At 52.4% G+C, this 25,490-nt stretch overlaps 1 protein-coding gene across 2 annotated transcripts in view; it reads left to right on the forward strand.

Annotated features, from left to right (window-relative positions):
• Positions 1 to 23,004, forward strand: part of FHL3 (four and a half LIM domains 3) — a 47,063-nt gene extending 24,059 nt beyond the window's left edge. Inside the window, exons 2-6 of one of the 2 annotated variants that reach the window (XM_050932138.1) lie at positions 17,853 to 18,037; positions 18,576 to 18,750; positions 19,517 to 19,686; positions 20,406 to 20,592; positions 21,928 to 23,004. In XM_050932138.1, coding sequence (XP_050788095.1) covers positions 17,882 to 18,037; positions 18,576 to 18,750; positions 19,517 to 19,686; positions 20,406 to 20,592; positions 21,928 to 22,079 — 840 coding nt within the window. In that variant the 5' untranslated portion in view covers positions 17,853 to 17,881 and the 3' untranslated portion in view covers positions 22,080 to 23,004. The remainder of the gene's footprint in view (positions 1 to 17,852; positions 18,038 to 18,575; positions 18,751 to 19,516; positions 19,687 to 20,405; positions 20,593 to 21,927) is intronic. The other variant, XM_050932137.1, reaches the window with a different exon arrangement.
• Positions 23,005 to 25,490: the final 2,486 nt, after the last annotated feature.

Below are 25,490 nucleotides of genomic sequence, written 5' to 3' on the forward strand. Positions count from 1 at the left end.
ACGGGCACTGCTCGTACAGGTGCTCCAGTATGAATAGGTCAAGCAGGACCTCTTTAGTTTGGGCCCCAGCTGTCCACTTGCGGGCATACCCCTGCGCCCGGTTGACCAGTTGTAGGTATGTGACCTCACGGGTTTTACGCTGGCTCCGGAACTTTTTCCGGTACATCTCAGGAGTCAGCCCAAACTCGCGGAGCAGGGCCTGTTTGAACAGTTCATAGTCCCCTGCCTCCGCCCCTTTCAGTCGGCTGTACACCTCCACGGCTGTGGAGTCCAGTAAGGGGGTGAGAACTGCAATCCTGTCTGCAGGGTCAACCCTGTGCAGCTCGCAGGCATTCTCAAAGGCCGTCAGGAAGGTATCTATGTCCTCCCCCTCCTTACGCCGGGGCAGCAAGTGCTTATCAAAGCTCTTTGTAGGCTTGGGTCCCCCCTCACTCACCGCAGCTGGAGCCTCACTGCTCTTCAGCCGGGCCAGGTCCAGCTCATGTTTACGCTGTTTCTCCTTCTCCTCCCACTCACGCTGGCGCTGGTTCTCCTCATGTTTACGCTGGTTCTCCTCATGTTTACGCTGGTTCTCCTCATGTTTACGCTGTTTCGCCTTCTCCTCCAGCTCTCGCCTCTTTAACTCGAGCTCCTCCCGTCTCAGCTCCCTTTCATATTCCAGCCGCATCCGCTCCACGGATGCCGAGCGTTGCCGGGAGGATCCCCTGCTGGGGGGTGAGCTTCGCCGGGCAGATCCCCTGCTGGCCGGGGGTGTCACGGTGCCCTCGGTATACACTGGGCTCCTCCCCGCCCTTCCTCTACGCCTAGGAAGGGGGGGTCTCGGGAAGCCCTCGTCCGCCGGCTGACCACTCCCAGCGGGGACAGACACTGGTGCCTGCGCTGCATCTGCTCGGCTGCTTCCCTCAGAGACAGGGCTCCGTTCATTCATGCGGTCTCCCTCCTCCAGCTGGGCAATCAGCTGGTCCTTGGTGCGTCTCCCTGGGTGCAGCCCCCTCTGCTTGCACAGCTCTAGCAGGTCGCACTTGCGCCGCTTGGCATACATCTTCCTGCTGACCACTCACAGGCCGGGGTGCTCGCCGCTCCCCACGGTTTCCAGGGGGACCCCTAGTGCACCAGCCCTTCTTGAGGTCACCACCTCTCTGCCAGGGTCGAGCTGCAGACTCCTCCGCCCCTGGGACCGCTCGCTGCAATCCCCCGGGGGACCCTGTTACTGCAAAGTCCTTCTCACTGGGCACACACTCCCAGGGGTTAACCACCCCTTCGTTTTACTGCTCCCCAGTCACTTACTGCAGGAAGCGCCGTCCACGGGGTGCAGTATCTCCCGCCGCTGCCACCAGTTGTCACGGAGTGTGGGGGAGTCCGGCCCTGCACCCCTCTTCCTGGGACCCACAGTGACTCTCGGCCAGCCAGTACAACAGAAGGTTTATTGGACAACAGGAACACAGGTTACAGCAGAGCTTGCAGGCACAGTCAGGACCCCTCCACCGAGTCCTTCTGGGCTTTCAGGGTGCTTGGATCCTAGCTAGGATACCCTGAATTCCGCCCACACAGCCCCAAGCCCCAAACTCCAACTGCTTCCCTCCTGCCACTCCCTTCCTTTGTCCCCTTCCCGGGCAAAGGTGTTGACCTTTCCCCTCCCTTACCTAGCTCAGGTTACAGGCTCTGGCATCGTCCATCTCCTAAAGTCCTCCCCTGCTCTCCCACTCCCCACACAGACAGTCCCTACTGCATCACACCTGGGTATAGTTGAGTGGCTGCCATTAACTCAATGTATGCCTTGGTCCCCAATTCAGAGAGTTCTGGAGTATGCAGAATAATTGTGCACTCACTCAAGAGGCGTAATTAGTCTTGAGTGTACAATACACTGCAAGGAATTCCGACCAAGAGAAGCTACGTTGTGTGTGTATTTTCCAGCCCTACACAAACCCATCATGTAAGCCAGTGAGAGATGAGCACTGAGCTTGAATGGACACATCGTGCACATCGCTCTGAGCAGCTGAGCGGCCCTGGGCCGCATGTGGGAAATCCCAAATGTAGTTCAGTCTGTTGAAGAGATTAGGCTTTACGTGTACAAACTTGACTCTTGCCACAGGCAGTGATGGAACTAAAGTGAACAGGACCATTATGGCTTCAGATTGTCAACATGTGGAAGTCTGAATTTTGAAAGAGTCTGCAGAGCTCTGGTTCTGGACAAGGGTCTCTGGCTCTACATACCCCTCTGAAGAACCAGGTCCCAAGTAGTGCCTTCTGTTGAAGTAATATAGGGCCTGATCCGGCGCCACTGATGTTAGTGGGAGTTTTGCCATTGACCTCGCTAGAATGAGGCTCATTAGGTTAGTATGATGATTTTTGTTAGCAATTTATTTTAGATTAGGGAACCCTTCCTGTTTGCTCTCTCCCTCTTGTCTGAGTGCTAGTGAGAGATGAAAGGGGTTCAGAAACCCACAAAACCAGACCCAGGGACTTTGTCTAATGTGGACACTTTTAGAGGAACTTTAACATCCAGCCTCATGTAGTGAAACATGAACCTGGGGAGGAAACGCTAATCCTGTGTTGATGTCACCCTCTGGTTTGTGATGTGGCTGCTTTTGTTTCTGGGCAAGCACTTAAATGTTTTGCTAGTGAAGTGGTGATTTACCGGTGAGCGGTTTTTCTCACAGCACCTGCTGTAACCGATTCCAGTATGAGTCATTGAGAGAGTCAGTCTGTCCGTTGCTCCTGAGGTCGTTGTGGCTGTTGGGATCGTGTTGAGTTTTAATCAGATCCATTGCATTCAACAAGCCAGCGGAACTTTCTGCTGCAGTGAGAGTATTGGTCTGGCTGAGTTATTGTTATTGTGGATGGCTTGCCACAAATACTGCATTCAGATAGTGTGTTCTCTGTTTGATGGGAGAACAGAGGGCTGGTTATTAGCATGCTGGGATCTCCATTACTTCCAGTGTTGAACTGGAGGTCCTGATCCTACAAACATATGAGCAAGCAAATAAACTTGGGAACTTTTTAACTGTAACCAAACTGCCTTGCTCTGTGGCCGTTCTCCACTGGCTGTTGCACCATGTGCCTTGCCGTGAACAGAGGAGGCATTGTCGTTTTCAATGTGTGAGCACAGCACGTCGTCTTTACAAATAAGAAAAGGATCATTTCTTCACCTCACAGGGTGTGAACCCTTCCTGGCCTTTACCTTGAGAACATGGCGAGCTGCGTCTCTCCTAGATAAAATGTTGTCCTATACATATCCCATTGTCCTGAAAAGTAAATCTGTTTCATACACATTTCCCTTGCTGCTTTTTACTACTACCCCTTTACATCTCAGTAAACACCAGCTCTGTACCATTGTTGTTACCTCAGTGTGAGAACGTAGTGCGGGAAACAGGCAGCAGTCTGCTTTTCTGTTTTCATAACTCTGCAGGGCACTTTAAAGAGAGATGAGAACATGGTCCCTGCACCAAAGATCTCTGAAAGAGATGAAGAATCAGTGCTAGATGCTGCTTGTTGCCCAAACACAAATGCTTTCTGTGGGTGTGGTGGCAGGTAGCTCTAGTTCTGTGAGGTCATGCAGCATCTGGACTGCAGAGGAGCAGATACTGGAGGTTTGAATTCCAACTCCTTAACGTTAAGTGCGGGCACCTGGATATTTGTTGGTCTCTAAGGTGCCACAAGTACTCCTGTTCTTTTTGTGAATACAGACCAACATGGCTGCTACTCTGAAATGTGTCCATAGTGGCTGTGTAGTTTTGCCTCTCAAGTTGGCAAAAAGCTCCCCCCCCCCCGCTATAGATGCCAAAGTCTCCATCTCACGAGGTGCCGCAGCAGCGTCAAAGCAGTTGTGCAAGAAGTGACGTGCTTCCCACTTCCCGTTCTCAGAAATAAATAGCTCTGAGCAGCGTTTATCCAAAATAAATCTTGATAGCAAAAGCCAGTTTGCCTTTGAGTAATGGATGAGTTTTTGTTTACAATGCTCAGCATTTTAGACTAAATTTTAAAAAATAGTACAAACAAGAAGTGTTGCTAACAAAGGCGACTGATTTTCAAGCGTCTCAGGTCCGTACTGTAAGCGTAATTGACGCCAGATGACACTGGATCCAGCTCTCAGTGTCTGGATTGTGTCAGCCTTGCAGATGTAAACTCATTTCAGCTCTTCCCTGGCAGTGTAGTGGTGACGTAAAGAAACCGTCTCCCTGGTTCCTGTGCTCCCATGTCTGTCTCCACTCAGTAATTTCCTGACCTGCTGCAAAGCTGAGCAATCCTGCCCTTGGAGTATGTTACCTTTTTGCAGGAGAGCGGCAGCCAGGAACTCTGCAGCTGGCACGTGCAGTGACTCCCAGGCAACAGATGGTCTAAATTTTGGTTCAGACCACAAGAAGCCATTTATTGGGATGGTAACCCGAGCCTACTTCCCTTCCCAGGACTTGGTACTTCACCAGAATTAGAAGCTGTAGGCATACTGGGGTTACAGAGCTGTAATTTCCTTTGCTTTTGAGGGACGCTAGCAGCTGTAATACATGCTTTCAGTAGAGACCTCCTTTACTCTTTAAAGGAGCCTCAATAAAGAGAGCTAGTACAGAGCCAGAGACCTGCAGTTACCAGCCAAATGGCAGCAGAGACCTGCTGGTGGGTAGAAGTTTGGGTGGAAGGCTGGTGTGCTTGAACACAAGACCTCTACCCGATGTGCCCACCTTTCTGTAGCCCATCAGCCGCCTTGTGCCCTGCTCTTCCCTGGCCCTGGGTGATTTCACGCCCCAGAGGAGCACAGCTCTGCCAGTGGCAATGGCACAGAGAGCAGTGCACACTATTAGTGCAGGTGTGGTACAACTGGGTATTTAAACGAACTGTTCCTCCTCAGAAAATAAGGAGTCAACTCAGGAGTGACTATTTTGACCAAATTTGGGGGAGAAATCCATTTGGCCTTTAATAATAATGCTTAAAAACTAAAATGCAGCTGTTTCAGAGGCCCTTTGATGCTCCTATCTCTCAAAACTTGTGTTTTGTTGTAAAACTGAAGTTGACCAGGCCCTTAGTCAACAAAAGAGCTCCCAGCCCCTCTGGAAATGATTTTTAAAAAGGGAGTTTGGATTCAGATGCAGCAGGTTTGCAGCGCTGCAGAAGTTGAATTGCTTTTCAACACATGCACACAGGGTGCCTGCAGTGCAGTTACAGCCACACGATGCAGCTGAGCCACAAACTCAAATGGATGTTTTTTCATGTGCATGCCCAAAGCAGCTCCTCTCACACCCACGTGTGTGACATACATAATGCCTTCCATCCGCAGGTCCCAGAAGGCTTTACAAAAGCTATGCTACACAACACCTCGGAGAAGTTGCTAGATAAGGATTGCTTCACCCACCACTGAAATGTTACCACCTCTGGGTGGAAGATGGCAGTGCCCAATAGCGTAGGACCAGAAGGAGAGCACTGCTTGTGATCAGAACTATAGAGGGATGTTTAGGGAACCAAAATTGAATTCCTTTATTCTGCACTATTTTCTGTACCAAGAGAAAGACCCGAGCAGTTGGGAAAACAGAGCAATTGGAGCAGAGTCTGATGCTCCATGTTTGGGTGCCTTGGGGTCTGTATGAGCTGCAGGATCCTGATGCACTAGGGTGAACTGAGATTGCGTGTTTAGTCGCTTTCTGTCACTCCAGTGCTGGTGTCCCAGGGAGCAGATTTCCAGACATGGGTATCTGAATCCTGCCTTTCCGTGTTCAGGTGCTAAGCATTTGTGTGTTTATGGGCCAAATTTTGCTTGGTTATGTGGGTGTAAATCCAGATTGACTCTGGATTTACACTGGTATAAATGAAAGCTTTAATTGCCTAGATAATATAATCTATGTAATATGCAAATTCTTTGGGGATGGGGGCTTGTGCCTTCCTATATGTTTGAAAAACGTGCTGGCTCTGCTGAACAGTTTACAAGTCAGTTTAGCATTGTCACAGGATTCAGTCATTTTGTGTAGAGTCCCGTGTGGAACCAGGGCTCTGCATTTTTCACGCCTAGTTTCCTTAATAAAATCTTCCCCAGAGGGCTGTGGTTGGCATTCGCTGGGTCTCCTGGATATTGTCGAGTTCCCTCTTTTGTGCTGTGGGGGCATGAATGCAGCCTTTATGAAGAACCCTTGGGGTCACTTCTGGCCAGCTCTGTCAGCTGGCGCATTCAGAACCAAAAGAAGCTAGAATGTTTCCTTGGTGACCGTGGCAGGCTCTGTCCAGTGTTTGGGGGGAAGGTGTAGCAGGTTTGTAGAAGCAATGGTGAGCCAGAGTTCCTCTCTGCACCATGTCTGTGGTATGTTTCCTTCCACACAAACGCTTGGTGTGATTTGTATTCTGGCATGTGTCGCCTGCATGAAATGGACCCTCTTTCCTGGGCGAGGCTGTAATCGCCCAGCAAATCATACGCTGCATGGATCTGTGATGCTCCAGGGCAAACAGCAAGGAAAAGATAGTCTCAGATTGGCAATTTCACAGGTAAAAACCAAGCAACCCCACCAGCTTCAGCTTAATCTTCACTTGTGCATGGTCTTTTCTGGAGGATCTTACCGAGATCTCATCCCTGCCTGTCAACTCCATGCGCCTGTCACTCCGAATCACCAGGGGAAGTGAAAGTTCATGTCTAGAAACCTCCACTTCCAAATAAAGACATTTCATTCCAGTGGGGCTTCTACCTAGACTATAAAATGTCCTGGAACTAAGCTGCTGGAGAGGAGTAAATACCTACGAAATGGCTTGTGTTTGGCAAGGCTAAATTGTGATTTGACAAAGATCCTGACTCCAAGCCCCAGGAAGGAAATCTTCTGTGTGACAACCACTTTGCCCTCCTGCTTTCCCTTTGGAATGACATGCCAGCAGCAACACCAAAAGACTTTTGTATGTTCCTAGGTTGTGACTATAGTTACAATGTAAGGCGTCAGTGACCTCTGACACCTGGATCCTCTCCTTAGAGACTATATCTTGGAGAACTAGCTACAGACCCTGTTGCTGCCAATATTGTGCTATACAGCAATGTGCATGGGACAGCATCAGTGGGTCCTGGGATGGGAGCAAGTGCCTTGAAACCCTGAAAAGTGTTCTCCTCACTCTATGTACAGGGGGGTTCTGGTAAAAAGGAACATTTATGTTCTCCAGCTGAGGGAAGCCCTGAGGCTGTGTGCGCCCACGTTTAAAATGCAGTCCACTACATAGCATTAGAGCAGGTGACCACCCAGGAACCAGCTATGTTAAGGAGGCCCAAGCTCTCATGACAGAAGAGACCTTGGTCTCTCTGGAAGCTTCTTGCAGACCTAGGGAATGTGACCTGGTGAATGTCATGATGCAAATCAGCTGCTTCTCGCAGCTGTAGTTACCAAAGTCACCTGAATCCTGCCCTCAGCAGTGTTTGTGCCCTGCTGGGGAGTACGGGTGCTTAGTAGCAGGAATGCTTCAAGAACCAGGGCTGGACTTGGGAGGGTTTGTAAGGAAGAGAAATATTTAGAATCGGGTGATGGAGGAGTTGTATGGAAGCTGGTCGCATTTTAACTGCTCCTTGCAGAAGCTAACAGCAAACCATCCAACTGGCAGTCTTAGGCCCCTGTTCCTTTCTTGTCCTATTCTATGATGTTTCTCTTCCACCATCTTGGAATCTGGGTTTGAAATGAAAAAACTTCTCTCCTGATTGGCTTAATGAACGGTACTAGCATTTATTATTGAGAGGGTGAGAAGTCCTCCAGGCAGGGGTCTATGCAGTAGCTGTGGATGGAGGCAGTTGTTCTGGAAAGGAACCTGAGGTTGTCTGAATTGGCCTGGGTGGATTTTTGAAGTTTACACCATCATTTAGGCACTTCGGGCAGTTAGGCAAAGTTTCACTGTGGTTTTCTTGGAAGAGAAAGCAAGTCAGGGCTCACCTTTTCTAGAAGCATGTGCAACCCTCTAACCAGAGGGGAAGTATCCGGAAGACTGGAATTTTTGACATCCTTGTTACCATATTGAAACCGAAGCTCAAAGCCGTCTGTTAGATTGGTTGCTAATGTGCATGGGAAGAAGGAGCAGGAGCTCAGAGAGCAATTGGGTGCTTGCCTTCCTGCTTTTGAAGCATTGCTACAAACAGGATTTTCCCTGAATTGTGGCCCCAACCCCTCTAGCTGATAAAACAATCAAACCAGGATCCCAGTCCTCAGTCACTGTCCCTAAAACTTGGCTGTAGCACCTCTCTTTTGTGGTCTGCTCTCTGCCTGTGCCGCCCCTCCCACCCCCCCAGTTGCAGATGCCGCCTGTTTAGTAACCTATATGTTCCTTTGTAGTAAATTTGGTCAGTGCAGCTTGTCTCTTGCAGACCAGTGTTGTGTGTAAAGGAAATGCAGCTCGTGTCTGGTTCTCTCATCTCCTCCCAGCCCTTCTCTGTCCTAGATAATAATCTAAGGAGGAGTTTGAGTCAGAATCTCCTCTGGTGAATTCTGGGACCATGGATTTCTTAACAGTCTGGTTAGGTGGATGTTGTTCTGTTAAGAGGAGAGTTCTAATGTGTCTATCTCACTCTTGTGTTCTTGAATCTCCTCCTTCAGTGAAATGGCCCATTTGACCAATCCAAGCTTCTCAAACATTTCCAATCCTCAGCTCCCTGTTGAATGCACAAAATGTGCTTATTACCCCAACTGACTCAACTTTGTATTTGGCCATTAATCTTGTTTAAAACAATCTCTTGAGCAAAGCTCTGGCTGTGAGTGGTTTTCACGTCAGTGCACCAATACAGGAAGGTAGTAGTTCTGAATGTATGTTAATAACTGGGCACTTATTAACTATGCTTTGAGTCCAGGGATGGCTTTGTTCAGATCCTCGCAAGTAGGTGTATAAGTCCATATGGATTTATTAATATTAGGGCTGTCGATTAATCGCAGTTAACTCATATGAGTAACTCAAAAAAATTGATCCTGATTTAATCACAGTTTTAATTGCACCGTTAAACAATAGAATACAAATTGAAATTTATTAAATATTTTGGATGTTTTCTACATTTTCATATATATTGTATTCTGTGTTGTAATTGAAATCAAAGTGTATATTTTTATTACAAATATTTGCACTGTAAAAATGATAAAAGAAATAGTATTTTTCAATTTTTAAACAATGTGGCCTGTTTTTTGGGAAACACACTTTGTATCTGGTGTGTGAAAAGAAAATGAAACTTCCACTTATAGTAATGTGTCGGACTCTAAAGAGAGGCAGGCTGGCTGGCCTTGGAGCTAGTGCACTGGGCTGGGACTTGGGAGATCTGGCTTCTGTTCTTGGTTTTGCCACAGACTCCTTGTGTTACCTTGAGCAAGTGTCGTCAGCTCCCCATCCATCAACGGGGATGATACCCTTCCCCCGTCTGTCTCATCTGTTCAGACTGTGCCTGGTTTGAAGTCTCGTAAGACAGTCTGTGTAGAGCACAATGAAGCCCCAGTCTCTGATAGGCACTCGGCACTGTTGTAATACAAATAACAATCTCGCCCTTTGCCCCCACCCTATCTATGACATTGCACCGAGATCCTGTCGAGTTCACCACACCTGTCTTTAGTTGATGTCCTTCCTGGGCCTTTCTGCTGTTGTACGTGGAAAGACGTGCTGTGTAAACGTTGTATGCACCATCACGTCTCTCTAGTACAGCAGGGTGCATCTTTCACCTGCTGAGACTTACTCTGAATATGAGGAAATCCTCCATTCCCCTGCCGAGTGTGCCTTCAAATCTGGTGACAATCGGGTGCTCCCCTGTGACTTAGTGAACAATTCAAACAATCTCTGCTATTTCCTGTGCTCGCAGCCGTGGGCATTTCGATGCCTGCCCGGCTGAGCAAGTCCAGGGCTGTGAGAGTGCTGCTTTTTCAGCGGAGGGTTTTCAAAATACACAGTGTTTCCTTGTCAAAATTGGCTATGCCCAGCATTGGGCCAAGGCTGCTCTGAACTCACGCAAGGTTGAGTGGGGACAGTTGCTGCATTGTAGGGCTCTGGCTGGGCTCCCGCCACACATGGCACTTGTCTAAGGTGAACGTTTTCTGGGAGTTTCCCACTGCTGCCAACATTGGTGCATCCCCACAGGTGGGAGAGGAGAGGGGCACACAGGCTGCCAACGTCCTGACTCTGCTCCTTCAGTACCCTCCTGCCAGCAGGCTGCCATCTGGCCCCTGCTTTGAGGGAATGCAAATGACGCAAAATAAAACCCAGGCCCTCCCCATGTATTTGAGGAACTAACTGTTTGCATTAATGGGGCTGGGAGAGTGAGTCCCAGGGCCTGTGGGGATGAAGTACCCCTGGAAGTGCATCCCTGGGAATGATGAACTGCAGTTTCCCCCAACCCCATGACTTGCCCTTCATGCTCAGAATTGCAAAGAGCTCCTCAGAGGGCTGGGCACAAGCTGGAGAGGAGGTTTGATGGTGAGATCTAAAGGCAGGAAGTGACTCAGCGGCTCCCGGAGCAGGAGAGTGAAGTCTTGATGTAATGCAGCTCCCTAACGGCACTGTGTGAGCGCCGGGGCTGGCATAGTCATCCTGATGAAATTCCCTTACCTATGCCTTTCTGGCTGACTGCCCCTCAGCCCTCCTGAAAGCAGGGCTTGGTGAGCCCTGGCTGGCGAGGGTGTTCCAAGCGCCAGCACCAAGCCTACAGCTGTTCCTGGGGACTCGGGAATGGGGCAAGAACCCACTCATTTCCCAGCCTGCCGCACACGCTGCTCCTGGCCTGCTCAGCTGGCCCCACCTCAGGGCCCTGGTCAGAAGCTGAAGGCTGCTGGGCAGGGGAACAGTGTCCAGAACAAGTGCTGGTGAAGTCAGAAGCCAAGCAAAGGCTCGGAAGATAGAGGCAGAGACGCACATGAGCCCCGTAGGGAACCAAACATGTGACCACACATGGTCTCCTTGGCCTGAGAGCCTGCATGGCCTTTGCCAGGGTTCTGGGTGGGATGCAGTGTTAGCACAAGGGAGCTGCAGCAACCGTGATACTGATTGAAAATCTTCCCAGCCTCACTGGGAGGGGTCAGAGCAGCTCCTTACACCACACAGCAGCTGCTCTTCGTCCTGGAGGCAGAAATCTGCTGGCAGACCCCAGCAGCTGTAGTGCTTCTGCAAAGCTAACTAGGGGAAACTATTATTCTCTTCCCCCTGCCAGTCTGGCATCCCCGGGCCCTGTCTCACCTACTCATCCTAATTTGGGAAATTGCTCGTCCTCCCTGCCTGGCTGCATTTCTGCTCCTGCTCATTTGTTTAGAAGTAAATTATGCAAACCCCGTTCAGGCAACTCTGGGCAGAATAGAATAGATGGAACTTGAAACATGAGCAAAGGCAGGTCTATTCCTGTATCTTGGAAAGATGAACATGTTCCTAGGAATAGCTGTATGGGCTGCTACAGGATGGCTTCTGTATGGCAGCTGGTTGTGGACCTGATAACATACTACGGTGGGGAGTTTCACAAGGTTATTGGCTTTCTTGTGTAAGTGAAATCTCTAGCTGCAGGAGTTCATTGTTTTCTCAACAGTTTGATTAAAATCCTGGCAGATTACACATTGCAGAAAGCCAAACCGTGGCTGCACCTTCTCCTCTGAGCTCACCCGTCTGCCTCTCTATAGACCCTGGCATGAATATAACAATCCGTTGCTAAGCCACCTGCAGGGTCACAACAGACAGTGACACTGGAGTGGTGTTACATGGGTGTTACTCTCTAATTAGAAAGTGGTCTCTCCTGTGCATCATCTGTGGCTTGCTGACCTTTCTGGTACACTATCCTGTTCCAAGCTCTGTTCCAAGCTGGCTGTGCTTGGGGCCCATGTTTTTCAGAAGGTTATTTGTGAGGCAAGGCTGGGGACCCACTCAGGAGTTTGGTTTGGCACTCCGTGGTACTGGTGTGCAAGGGAGGGAGGAAAGCCAGTTGTCCCCACGAGGAGGACATGTTTGCCAGGTGGAATGGCACAGCTCATGATAAAAATAAACCCGTATTGTCACAAGTGACTAGAACCCTGTGTGATTTTGCTGTCTCCGTGTGCTGAATGGTTAGTTTATGTCTATTGCATATCAGGTGTGACCTGGAGAGAACTGGGTTCTCCTAGTTCAGTGGCAGATATATTGCATGAGTCTCACTTGGGGCCACGGTGTTTGCAGACTCTGCTACTCCTGGAGCCTGGGGCACTGGTGCAGGGAGCAGCCACCAGCCTGCAGGCTCCTTTTTTGTTCACTATTAATGTAATAAAAGAGTCAATGTGTCTTTAGTTAAATCAGTCAGCTGTGGAGCAGAGCAGCTGTGCGAGGGATTCTGACAAGCGGAGCCAGGAGCTGCAGTTCTCTGGCTGTTGCTGGGCATAGTGGGGTGACTACACCCAGGAAGGGTGTAAATCCAAACCAGGATGCCAGGTAGTGAGGCACGTCCCAGTCTGCGACTGATGGGAGTGGTCAGCCCGCAGGGTGCTTCTCGGTAGCATAGCGTCAGATGCATCTGTAACAACCGTCTTGGCACTAGCCAGTGTTGGCCAGGTGGAGCAGGCTGGAGTAGGCTGAGGTGGAGGTGCTGTGCATGCATGACAGGCAACAGGGACGGGGTGGTGAGGGTAACTTATCACTGGCCACTTCCTGTCGCCATATTGCCTCAGAGTCTGAGCGGCACCGGTAACCCTCTTAATGAGGGGAGAGGGATTCTCTCCTTGTGGAATATAATAAGGTTGAAAGCAATGAAAATGACTCTACATGGCCACTGTGCAATGTGCAAGCAGGCGGGCTCCCTGCAGGAGGGTTAACCCAGCCCCTGGCTCCGCGGAGCCTAGCTCCTGTTCTCTGCTATATTTGGTGGCTTTGTCCTGACTAGGATCTCCCCTTCACCAGCTGAGTGCATGTTTAAAGTCTGTCCTGGCTACGCTTGGCTTTCAGAACCTGTTAGTTAGCACACACCTACAGCGTGCTTCTAAATCTTACTCTAGACCAACCCAGTTAAAAATGTTTTTACAAATCCACCTTTTCTCCTAGCCCGGACAAACGCCGAGTTCCTCCCCGCATTGCAGTGAGTGTTTCTTCCCTGTGCTCATGTATTTGTAGAGTCCAAGGCCAGAAGGGACAATCATGATCATCTCATCTGACCTCCTGCATAGTACAGGCCCAAGAACTTCCCTAAAAGCATTCCCAGAGCAGAGCTTTTAGAAAAGTATCCAGTCTTGATTTTACAATTGCCAGTGATGGAGAATCCACCACGACCCTTGGCAATTGTTCCAATGGCTATTTACTCTCACTTTAAAATGTACCATTATTTCCAGTCTGAAGTTATGTAGCTTCAGCTCCCAATATTGGATGGTGTTAGACCTTTCTCTGCTAGACTGAAGAGCCCATTATCAAAAACTTGTTCCCAATGTAGATACTTACAGACTGGGATCAAGCCACCCCTTGCCCTTCTCGTAAGCTAAGTAGATTGAGCTCCTTGTGTCTGTCACTGGAAGGCAGGTTTTCTAATCCTGAATCCTCCAGTTTATCTACGTCCTTCATGAACTGTGAACACCAGAACTGACACAGGATTCCAGCAGCAGTCGCACCAGTGCCAAGTACAGAGGAAAAATAACTGCTCTGCTCCTACCTGAGATTCCCATCTGGATGCATCCCAGGTTCACATTAGCCCTTTAGGCCACAATGTTGCACTGGGAGTTTGTCCACCCCGAGTCTTTTCCAGAGTCGCTGCATTGTGTAAGGATGGCCGACGTTCTCTGGTCAGAGACTTACACGTTTACATTCAGCCGAATTAAAACACATTGTTTGCGCCCTGCTCACCAAGCGATCCAGCTCACTCTGTATCTGTGACCTGCCCTCTTCATTACTTACCACTGCCCCCAACTTTTTTGTCATCTACAAACTTGATATGTGTGATTTTAAATGTTTTTATCTTACGTTTTTTATGCTGAGCTGCTTCCTGCTCCTTTTTCTTTGTTTTGCCCTTCTGTTCTCCCTGCTCTTGGGCTCTCCTGGCTATTGGAGCTCCAGTGTTTGCTTTGGCATCCTCATGTGTTTAGCACCTCTGTCCTACTCTGTGTGTGAGAGCCAGAACAAAGGAGCAAACAGCTTATCTAACACAAACACCCCTCAGCAAACTTCCCAGGCTCATTATCGGCTGCTCTCCCTTCCCCTCCCTGGAACGAGCTCCCTACCCAGCCATGCTGTGGTCTCTGCTCGCAGACAGCCCTGGGGCTTGCTGTCCTGCCATTGTGCATTCTGTGGTCTGTCCAACCTGGAGAATAAGAGTTTAGCTCCAGTAGTGCAGTGCTGACACCCTTTTAGCAGTGCACTCTGCCTTGCAAGACTTCTGTGCGGCAGACATAGGTGGACGGACGGACTCTGAGAAGCAGTAACCCCAAGGAGGGGGAAAGTGGTGGAGGAAGTGCAACAGCAATTGGCTAGCCAGCACTAAGGCCACATGACATGGATGGGGACGAGGGTCTTGCCACTGGATGCAGTTCAGAGAGATGCTTATAACATCCCCTCTCACAGGGAGTCAGCAAGATCTGCACCTGGAGCCTTCAACATTGCAGCACAGGTGCCAGTAGTAGGCTGTTATCCTCTAATAAAGTAGCTGCTGGAGGTGACTGTGAACACTCTGCCAGTGGGTTATGTGTATATTACAGATGGGGACAGTCCTTTGAGCAAGTTGTTCAAGTACCATTTTCAAAGGGCTTGTGCAGTTTGCATCTCTTCCTCTTCCCAGCACTCTTCCCATGTGCCTGCAAAGAAAGTGGCTTTGGGTCCCACCTAAGTGCTTTGTCTATATTAAGGATTTTTGCACTGATGTAGCTTTGCTGGTGCATGCCAGCCCCCAGTGGAGATGCACTGTGGTCTGAACTGGGTCAAGTGGCACTGTCTCAGCCCTCCGTTACACCAGTGCAGTGCATTTACACAGGGGCTTGCACTGTTGTACCTATTCCTATGCAAAATCAGTAATGCAGGCAGGCCCTTAGTGGCATTCTCTGCTGGCAGCCGTCTCCAGTGTGGTTCAGGGAGAAAGGGGGTTGGGCAGGAAACAGCCTACGTTGAGAGGCCGCCAAACGAGAGACGCTATTTGAGATTGGAATGTCCCTGTCCTGGAACTCTTTTTTTGAGAGACATGATCAAAACCAAGAACAGAACGTTGGCGCAGCTGCAGCGGAGAGATGGAGTTTGATTTGGCAAATCACTCTCCAACACAGAAACACCTTGTCCTGGAGCTGAGATCCTACCAGTCTGGTTTTCTCCTGTCATCACTGAGTGCTGTTGGGTCTCGGGAAGGATTGCTATTTGAGATCAAAGAGCAGGAGTACACACACTTAGAAGAACAACAGCTCTGTTTCTCTAGGTCCTTATGTGAGCCCATTGCTGTGGCATCTGAGCGTCTTGCGATCATTCGTGGGCTTTTTTCTCTCAGTATCTCTGGGATCTTGTTCCCCTGTTTCGGGGGAGTTGAGCCCCAGAGAGATGGTGGACCTGCCCGGGGTCACACAGGAAGTCTCTGGCATGGCTGGGAATTGAACACAGGCCTTTTGAGTTCTGCTCCAGTGGCATGGCCTACCCTCTGGACCTGCCTTCTTCCCTTTCAGTTACACTCCAAGCTGCTATTTCTAGGGCCACTGAGGTGCATGAAGCCTCATAACTCAGTACAGACAGCTCCCTGCCCTGAGGATTTTACAGTATTGTACAGGGAGGGGGGGGATCCCGGTTGTGTCTTGTGGTACCCCTTTGAGTCCCTCTCTCTGAGGTGTGCGGGGGGTAGCAATAGACTTTCTCTCAGGTGAAGGGATTAAATCACTTTGGGAAGCAAAGTCCAGCATGAACAGAGCAGGTCACTGGAAGGAGGCAAGCTCCACGCTGTGAGCCTTGGGGGCACTGGACGTGTTCCACAGCACATCGGCGTGACTCACGTTGTATGTTGGGAAACAAGTGACAGTGCCCAGGGCCCTGCCTGAGCAGGACCATCTCCAAAGGACTGGGGCATGGGCGGCTTCGTTCAGCTTCTGCAGTGCTTGGCTGCAGCGCTTCTAAAACTAACCTTCCTGGCTCAGATTCCGCTCTGGGGGAGCAAACCTTTTGGAGTGGGGGCTGTTCTCCCCAGGCAGACAGGGTGGCCCCCGTCAGAGCAGCTCAGGAAATGTTTCATTCGCCCAGACACGCAGCGATGTTGCTCACTGTGAACCTGGGGATCTGGCCTGGCTGCCTGGGTATTTTTAGCAGGTATCGGAGGCTAATGGGGAGTTGCACAGCTGGTGACTTGGAGCTAGTCGCTCCTGCTGCCATAAACTCACTGCCCCAGGATGCAGCTGCGGTGGGGAGGGGTGTGTGGGATATGGACAGGGACGACTGGCAGAGCAGTTCCCTTAGTAGCTCTGCTACTGGCTGGCATGTGGCGAGGGCTCTGTGTGTAAATCTCCCCACACTCCTGCAGCCATGTGCAGGGGACCCCATTGCTGCTGTGGTAGGAAGGGGGTTGGAAGAGCGGACAGAAGCTGAGGGGGAAGCAGCAGCGGGTCTGAGAAGGGACTTTGTTCCAATCTGTCTGTCACATAGCTGGGCAGGAACGTCGCCTTATTCACCAGCAGCAGCGCTATCTCTGCGTGCGGCAAGACTCAGCAGCAGCTGGGAAGCCTAATCACAGGCCCATGAATAGCCCTGATGACTCATGCTGTGCAAGCCAGAGCAGCCTTTTCTTTCCCAGTGCTGGCCCTGGCTGGTTTCAGCCCAACATCGGGAAGGCAACTGCCGCAGCCTGAGATGCAGAGGAACTTGCGATTGTTCCCCTGTCCTGTTCTGGAATTTATCCCTCAACGCACTGTAGTAACTCTTCTGATCCACTGGGTTCGTCCAGAGGATTGCAAAGCCTGGCTCTCTGCAGCTAAATGGGTCTGGTATAAACACCATAAGCTTGCCTACGCTTGAAAGTTGATTCGGATTAAGGCTGGCTGTAAATTTATAGCTATTCTGGAGTAACTCCAGGTGTAGACAAACCCTTATACCTTGGAGAGAAATAGGGCCAGTAACAGCTCTCGTAAACCAGCTTCTCCCGAAGCAAAGCCAGAGAATGTCTTGTGCTTTCACGTGTGCAAACATGCATGTACAGCAAGGGGCTTGTACTTTGGAAATAGGCTCCCAGGGAGGATTCTGGGGATGTGACTTTGATTAGAAATGTCTTTGTACTGGCCAAATGACTGGGCACCTGACTTGTGCTCGATGCTCTCCTGTTCGTCTGCTTTAGAGCCATTTGGAAGCTTCAAAACTTGAGATGTTAGAAACTAGCTCAGGCAAAGCACTAGAAGATGTAGTGCAGGAACCAATCCCATCCTAGGCTCCGGGTGGGAGGCTAATCACTGATTTGGGTCTGCGAGAGGATTGACTGTTTATCCCTCTGTCGGGCTCATGCACACTCCCAGTTGGTCACGCAGTTCAGTCCAAAAATGTATTTGACCAAAAACGGGAACGATTTTGTGTGCAATCTTCTTGTGTGTTGCATGCTGTCCCGACGATTGCAGCCAGGAGCCCATGACCCTGCGTCATCCAGCGACCAGCTCAGTCACATGTTCCCCAGTCAGGCTTTCTCCGTGCAGGGCCTGGTGACAGGTGTATGCACGTTCTGATTGCTGGCTCCGCGTCATGTGCAAGCGGAAAGTGCTCTCCACCCCACACCTGACCATTTCTGGAAACACAGGTTGTGTTGTTCATGAGCAGGAGCAGCGGCTCGTGCCCCATGCTGGCCATGTGCAGCCAGGCTCAGTTCAGTGCAATGCTGCCTGAGCATAATGAGCAGCCTGGGCACGCGCCCATGTCTGTGCCCCTCACCTCCGGATGTGGCAAGGGAGTTGGTGGAGGCTCAGCCCTTTGCATCGCTGAGGCTCTGAGCAGATGCTGACCTATGTGGTTTTCCCCAGTAGGTGTGGGAGGCTCTCAGGTCGACACCATGACGGAAGGTTTCGACTGCGACAACTGCAAGGAGTCCCTGTATGGGCGGAAGTACATCCAGATGGACATGGGTCCCTACTGCATCCCCTGCTATGATGCCCACTTTGCTAACACCTGCGAGGAATGCAAGGAGCTGATTGGCCACGACTGCAGGGTGAGTGAGAGCCCGGGGGCTGCGCCCAAGTGGAGCCTGCCCCCCACCTCCCCGTGGGCGAGTGAGGGGCTGGGGGCTGCGCCCAAGTGGGGCCTGCCCCCCAGCTCCCCGTGAGCGAGTGAGGGGCTGGGGGCTGCGCCCAAGTGGGGCCTGCCTCCCAGCTCCCCGTGGGCGAGTGTGGGGCTGGGGGCTGCGCCCAAGTGGGGCCTGCCCCCCACCTGCCCGTGGGCGAGTGAGGGGCTGGGGGCTGCGCCCAAGTGGGGCCTGCCCCCCAGCTCCCCGTGGGCGAGTGAGGGGCTGGGGGCTGCGCCCAAGTGGGGCCTGCCCCCCAGCTCCCCGTGGGCGAGTGAGGGGCTGGGGGCTGCGCCCAAGTGGGGCCTGCCCCCCAGCTCCCCGTGGGCGAGTGAGGGGCTGGGGGCTGCGCCCAAGTGGGGCCTGCCTCCCAGCTCCCCGTGGGCGAGTGAGGGGCTGGGGGCTGCGCCCAAGTGGGGCCTGCCCCCCAGCTCCCCGTGGGTGACACCCCCGCGCTCTCTCCCAGGAGCTGTACTACGAGGATCGCCATTATCACGAGCAGTGCTTCCGGTGCTTCCGCTGCGAGCGCTCTCTGGCCGACGAGCCTTTCACCTGCCAGGACGAGGAGCTGCTCTGCAACGACTGCTACTGCAGCGAGTTCTCCTCCAAGTGCGTCGCGTGTGAGAAGACAGTCATGCCAGGTAAGGCTCTGGGGTGTGGTTGTTGGCAGGAGACAGAGGCTCCCCTGGGCCTTGGCCGGCTCTGCTGGGCTGGCAGCTGCCCTCCTATCATCCCAGCCAGGGGCAGGGCCCTGTGGGTGCCAGGCAAGAGCCCAGGGACATGTCGTACCTGTACAGAGAGGACTGGTGCTTGCTCCCCTCTGCTGAGCAGACATGAGGCCCTTATCGGGGACCCAGAACTGTGATCTCCCCTGCAGCTCTTGTCTATGGGCTCCGTGTTGGGGGAGGACCATGGAAGAGGAGAATGTGGGGAGGCAGCTCCAGAGGCTCTGGAGCATCCCCTGCCCTGTCTCTGGGGGCCCTTGTGGCCTCAGACAGGGAGTGACTGGCTAAAGGCTGCTGGAAACCCAGCCTTTTGGGGCTGGGGCTGTGCCAGGCCCCTTGGGCATTGCCTGCCTGTGTTACCCCCAGGCCCTCTGGTGTCTCGAGCTCTCCCGTGCTAAGAGGCTTGGCTGGTGACGCTCCCTATGAAGGGAGAACTGCCCCATGTGGAGTGACTGTATTAGGACGTGGGGCAGGAACAGGCCTCTGGGCACTAGCTTTCTGTCCACAGGTAGGAAACGCTAGCCCCAGGCCCGCCTTCCCAGGTTTGAGATGAGTTCAGGACACAAGGCTCCATCTCTGAAGATCGTTGTTGATTTGAGGACATGCCACTTGCTGAGCCTGTCTGAAGGTGCAGCTGCTGTCTCCCAGTGGTGCCCTGAGCCCAGACCTGCTTCATTTCTAGGATCCCGGAAACTGGAATACAATGGACAAACCTGGCATGAGCATTGCTTCATCTGCAGCAGCTGTCAGCAGCCCATCGGGTCGCGGTCCTTTATCCCAGACAAGAAGGATTATTATTGCGTCCCCTGTTATGAGAGCAAGTTTGCCCCCCGCTGCACTCGTTGCAAAAAGGTAACGCTGGCTTGCCAGCACAGTGCTTCCTTCGGTGACCCCGCAGGGGCTTCACTTCTCTTAGATGAGATCCTCCTGGGACAGCTGCTGGTCTCCGTGGAAAGTGGTCCCAGGCATAGGAGATGGGGTGCTATTCCATGATCCCTTCTGGATGAAACCCAGCTTACTAAGGGCAGAATCGTGTCTGTGTTCCCCTGGATCTAGGCCGGCAGGACTGCACCCAGTGCGCTGCCAGCACCCACCCAGTAATAATAAAGGGGTGGATGTGGCTGGGCTCCCTCCCCTGCCCTTGTCACAGGGGATGCTACTCTCCATGCCTCTCCAGAAGGCTTTGTTGAGTGCTGTCGAGATCTGCAAGCTGAGGCAAGTCTATGTGCCTGGTTTGGAGACTGTCTGCTGCCTGATGTGTCAGCATCACCCCCTGCTCTGGAGACAGCCGAGGGCTCCCCTTAGTGCCAGGCCCGCCGTGGCTCTGTGCGGCTCAGTGGTTGCGGAGGGTCCAGTTGAGTTCCTTTGCCTGGCTTGGGAAGGGGTCTCATGTTAACTGCAGTGCGCTCATGGAATGTGTGTTGGCCTTGCGTCCAGCCTCGTCAGTGTCCCTATGGAAAGGGCTCCAGAGGCTGAGATCTTTATAACCGCCAGGCGCTCCGTGCTCCCTGGGCTGCCTGCAGCAGCTCTTCAGGGATGTATGGGTGTAACTGCTGCTCTCCCTTCCCCAGTCGCTGACCAAGGGAGGAGTGACTTACCGTGACGAGCCCTGGCACAAGGAGTGCTTTGTCTGCACTGGTTGCAAGGTTCCCTTGGCAGGCCAGCAGTTCACCTCCCAGGAGGACAACCCCTACTGTGTCAAGTGCTTTGGGAACCTCTATGCCAAGAAATGCAGCGCCTGCGCAAAGCCCATCACAGGTAACGACAGAGACTGGTGCGCAGCACATGGTTCCTCGCGAGCGGGTACCGTGGCTCTGCCTGTGAGCAGAATGCAGAGCTTGCTGGGGGATCTCTTCATGGTGGTGAATTCCTCTCTGCAGCAGGCCAGCGTAAGGCCTCTGCATCCCACTGCAGCCCTCCAAGGCTCACTGATGGGCTGTTCAGAACTTCAGGCCTCCCAGGATGGGAGAACGTTATTGCTAAGAGTGCCCCGGGGGCGTGTGGCAGGCTGCTCCTGGACTTGTTCACCGGCAGCCTGTTTCAGCTGCTCGTAGAGAGGCCATGCGATGGGAAGGAGTTAAATTGCAGTGAGGAGTTTATGTTGCTCGTTTCCTTGCTCTCACTTCGTTCTTGCAAAGCTCAAATATTGGGTGTATCCTACCCCTGTCAGAGCAGGGAACGTACTGTGCACACCCGGGGAGGACTGGCTGCATTTTGGTACCCTGCAACCTTCCTGCAGAACTCCCAGGACATGCTCCGTATGGTGGGATCTGATGGCTCTGACTGGCCTCTCGTTTGGGGGCTGCTGGTCCCTCAGTTGGGGCCCTGGAAGGGTTCTCCACCTACAGTAATGTGGGAAGGTTTTGCAGCCCAGCAATGGGCTGGGAGGCTCCAGAAACTGGACTTTTCACAGTGAGGGGAGTGGGTCTCTCCCTCCACACACCTGCACCAGGAGGCTGCCTGGTCTCCTTCACTGACCCTCCTTCTGTGGCTTGGGTTTACTGCTCCCGGAAAGGCCAATGCAGCCACTGAGTCACTTGGTGAGTCAGAACCCTGGTTCCGTGGTTAGAGACGATGCTGGTTTGCTGCCTCGCCCCAGGTCCCCAGTGTTTATCTTTATTGCTGTCTCTGCAATAGCATGTAGGAAACCTGCATGTCCTTCTGCCGTCTGGACAGGGGGCAGAACGTGGCTTCCCTCAGCCGGCTGGCTCCACTCAGGTCCTTCCCGAAGAGCTTTAGTTACTCAGTGTCGTGGACAGACCCCCAACTGGCTGCTCATGGCCAGTGCTGCCTGCTGCATAGAGGGCTCTGGGCTCTGGCCTGGGGCTTGGGAGACCTGCTCTGGCCTGGCTCCCTGCATGACATGGGGCAAGTCTCTGGGCCTCAGCTCCCCAGCTCTAAGCTAGGGCTGGTCCTTCCTGTGTATAAGATTGTGGGGGGGGTTAGAAGCTATGATGTGGGGGGGGCATAGAAGCACCATAGCTAGATGGAAATAGCCCCAGGCTCATCCCCGACTGGAGGGCCGACCCTAGGCCCTTCAGGAATATGCCTTGAGTGCTCCGGGTAACCTTACGCTCTGTCCCCCTTCTCTAGGCTTCGGAGGGGGTAAATACATCTCCTTTGAGGATCGTCACTGGCACCACAACTGCTTCAACTGTGCCCGCTGCACCAGCTCGCTGGTGGGGAAAGGCTTCATCCCCCGGCACGACGAGATCCTCTGCCGCGACTGCAGCAGCAACCTATAAGCCTGGCAAGAGGATGTGGATCAGGGGCTTTATCTGCTCTTCAGGGGCTTCGTGCCAGACACCCTGGGCAGGTGGGAGATGTGCCTTTTGTTGCCCTGGAGAGGGCTGATCCCCTCACCACAGTGTGTGCTCAGGGTGCCTGTGCCCTTCCCCTGAAAGCTAGAATAAGCCACCCTGGGCTTTCTGCAGAGTGAAGCTAAATAAACGCCAAACAAAAGGAGCTTCCAAGTCCCTCATTATTTTCTTTTCCCTTTGCTTCCTAAGCACTTGGGCGCTGGCTGAGCCGGGAGCCCCTGTCTGAGCAAAGGGGCTGGCAGTGGCCTTAGGCTCCATGTGCTGACCGCAGCTTTGTCCCTGCTACTTCTTACTGGTTTTCTTCCCCTCCCCTGCGTGATCCTCTGCTCTGAGTGATGGGCAGCAGCTCCTGTCCTGGGAGCCAGGCTCTCCTGAGGCTCCTGCCTCCCCAGGCTGGGTTTCCAGCACAGCCTGTTCCCCTAACGTGAGGGTAACCTGGCATCTCACTGGGCAAGTTTGCAACGCTTTCTATGCTGTTCATTGCAGCCTTGGGTGTTTCTGGCTGGCTGTGAGCAGAGCATGCTGGACTGAGCACATGGCCCACATTGGGGAATGGCTTTTTCTGATGTCTCTCTCCCCCCTTGTTCCTCACGTCTTCAGGGAGATGGTGTCACTAATATGGCAGGGGAACCTGAATCACCAGCTGGTGCTGAGGGCTCTGGTGCCCCCACCTTCCTGCAGCATCTCCCCTCCCCCTGCTCTGCCCCCAGCAGAAGGGTCCCCATCAGCTTCCAAGAGCTGCACGAATGAGTTTATTTAACGCCGACTGCAAGAGCGCTGAGAAGCGGCTCAGGTGCTTTCGGAGCTAGTCTCGTGCTCTGTGTGCAGGTGCTGCCCGGCTGGCAGCCAGAAGCTCTCCTGTCTGCCTGAGAGCCGCTTAGCAGAGCAGTTGAAAAGGGCATTTCAGAGGCAGCTAGAGCCATTGGAGCTGGCGGTGTTGTCTGCTCCTTCCCCCTTACCGGGTGCTGCAGACACAGGGCCGCTTGTTGCCTCTTACCGAGCTCGGCCACATGCCATGTATTTTGACCCCAAATATGGTGGTTTATCCTCTGGCGGTTTGTGCACAGTTGTGTCTCGGCTGCAGGCTCTGCTCGGAATTCAGCCCAGGGTGCTGCATGGGAGCTGGATGGGAGTGGGGGACGAATGGGGGCTGTGTTTGTATTAACAACAGGCAAAGCTGCAGATGAATTGAACCAGCCCCCAAGACAGCAGCCAAAGGCTCTGCTCCTCCTGTGCCCCCTCCCGCCAAGCGCTGAGCTTTCTTCATGCTCATTGGCTGCAGGGGGAGCTGTGGTTGCTCAGCATCTTGCAGGTCAGGTGCTGGTTGGGGCTTGCTGACCTTCGCCCCAAGTCTGGGCTTCTCATTCCCAGAGATGTAGGGCCCTACCAAAGTCACAGTTCATTTTGGTCAATTTCATGGTCATAGGATTTTAAAAATGGTAAATTTCATGATTTCAGCTATTTAAATCTGAAATTTCATGGTGTTGTAATTGTAGAGGTCTTGACCAAAAAAGGAGTTGGGGGCGGGGGTCACAAGGTTATTGTAGTAGGGGTTGCGGTACTGCCGCCTTTACTTCTGCCCTGCTGCTGGCAGGGCGCTACCCTCAGAGCTGGGCACCTGGCCAGCAGCCACCACTCTCCCCTTGCCTAGCTCTGAAGGCAGCACAGAAATAAGGGTGACAGCACCGCGACCCCCATAAAATAACCTTGCGACCTCTTTGCAACTCCCTTTTGGGTCAGGACGCCCAGTTTGTGAAACACTGGTCTCCCCTGTGAAATCTGTATAGAATAGGGTGAAAGCACACAAAAGACCAGATTTCATGGTCTGTGCCATGACACCTTTTTCACAGCCATTAAGGGCCCTACAGGTAGGAACTGAAAATGAGGTGTCCCAGCCGGCGGAGCTTTGCTTCTCTGAAGACCCTGCTATGCAAAATTGCTGAGCTGTCTAGAGTTCCCCTAGAGCCCTGTCTCACTTGAGGTGCTCACACCAGCCCTGCCCTGTCCTCCCCCTTCCCTCTCCCCCTCCTCAAGGTAATGGGATGCTTTTCTGAACACGCCTTCCTTGTGTTTTCCTTTTTGTACTTTATCTGTTACTCAAACCCGCTGGAGGAACGGCTAGCCCCATCCCCAGGCAGGGTTCATTTACCAACAGAATGTTATGCATGTTGAAGCGTATTAGCTGTGTATTCAAATCCTTACTGAAACCCTTGTTTGAAAGCTTTGATGCGGGTAAGTCAGAGTTTGAGTGTGTGCTATTCTGAAGAGCTTGGAGCGGTTTTTAGAAAGGAAGCTTCCTATGTAAGTGTCCTACCCTCCGGTCTCTTGTATGTTTCTGTAAGGCTTTATATAATAAACCATTGTAATGACACCTCTCTCTGGCTGTATTTTCTCCAAGCAGGGGTGGGAGTAGGGTGGGGTTGAATTAACATCATCGCTGTGGGTCAGGCTGTCTTCAAAAGGTAAAATAGCTCTTTACTCTCCCTAGGGTTGCTCCCAAAGCCCTGAACTGGGGGCAGCCCCCTGCACTCCCCATGGTTCCCCCTCCCCCCAGCGGCCTGCCAAGACTTTAACTCTAGGAAGATACCACAGTCCCCCCTTAGGCCAGTTCCAATTTCCCCGCACTTCCGGCTTTTCGAGGATGCAGTGGAGACCCTCTCCTTAGATCCGTCATCTGCCACTTTAGGCTTTGCACGTTGCTCAGCTACCCAGACAAAGTGCTTGGGCCCTTCCTGGGCTTCCCGGTACATGAAGGCTTCAAGCCTGGGGACAGGAGTTAAGTGGTCACCACTCTGACACCAGGAAAGTCTTATATGGGCTGATGACTTCAGTAGGTCCTGGACTGGTTCAGCTCCTCTGGACCCAGCAGTGCAGTGGATCCTGGGCTGGCAGGATCTGGCATTTTAGTCACTGGCATGTGACTCTCATGACACCGAATTAAGTGTTTCCACATTACAGAAAAGCCCCTTGTGCTTCCCTGCGTTCGCTCCATTTGACCTCCGCTCCAGCTCTTGAGGTCTTGTGGAAAGAGCCTCTGTGGGGATGTTGCTGCAGTCCCCAGCTGGGGTAACTTTGGTCTCCATCCCGTCCGCCTTGTACGCTCATTACTCACTTTAATCTGCTGTGGAATCATTTATTCCCCTAACATCTGAAACTCTTTTCCACAGATTCCTTTACATTTACTAACAGCCATCGTGACTTCCTCTGGGCCTTTGCCTGGCCCCCAGCCTCCCTAGCATTCCCGCTCCACTTCCCCTGAGCTGAGCTACCAGCTCTCCAGATCCCTGTGCGAGGGGAAGCCGGGATGAAAGAGACAGCCTCCGAGTCTCTGTGACC

This window comes from Gopherus flavomarginatus, chromosome 22 (assembly GCF_025201925.1).
Source record: "Gopherus flavomarginatus isolate rGopFla2 chromosome 22, rGopFla2.mat.asm, whole genome shotgun sequence".
NCBI lineage: Eukaryota > Metazoa > Chordata > Testudines > Testudinidae > Gopherus > Gopherus flavomarginatus.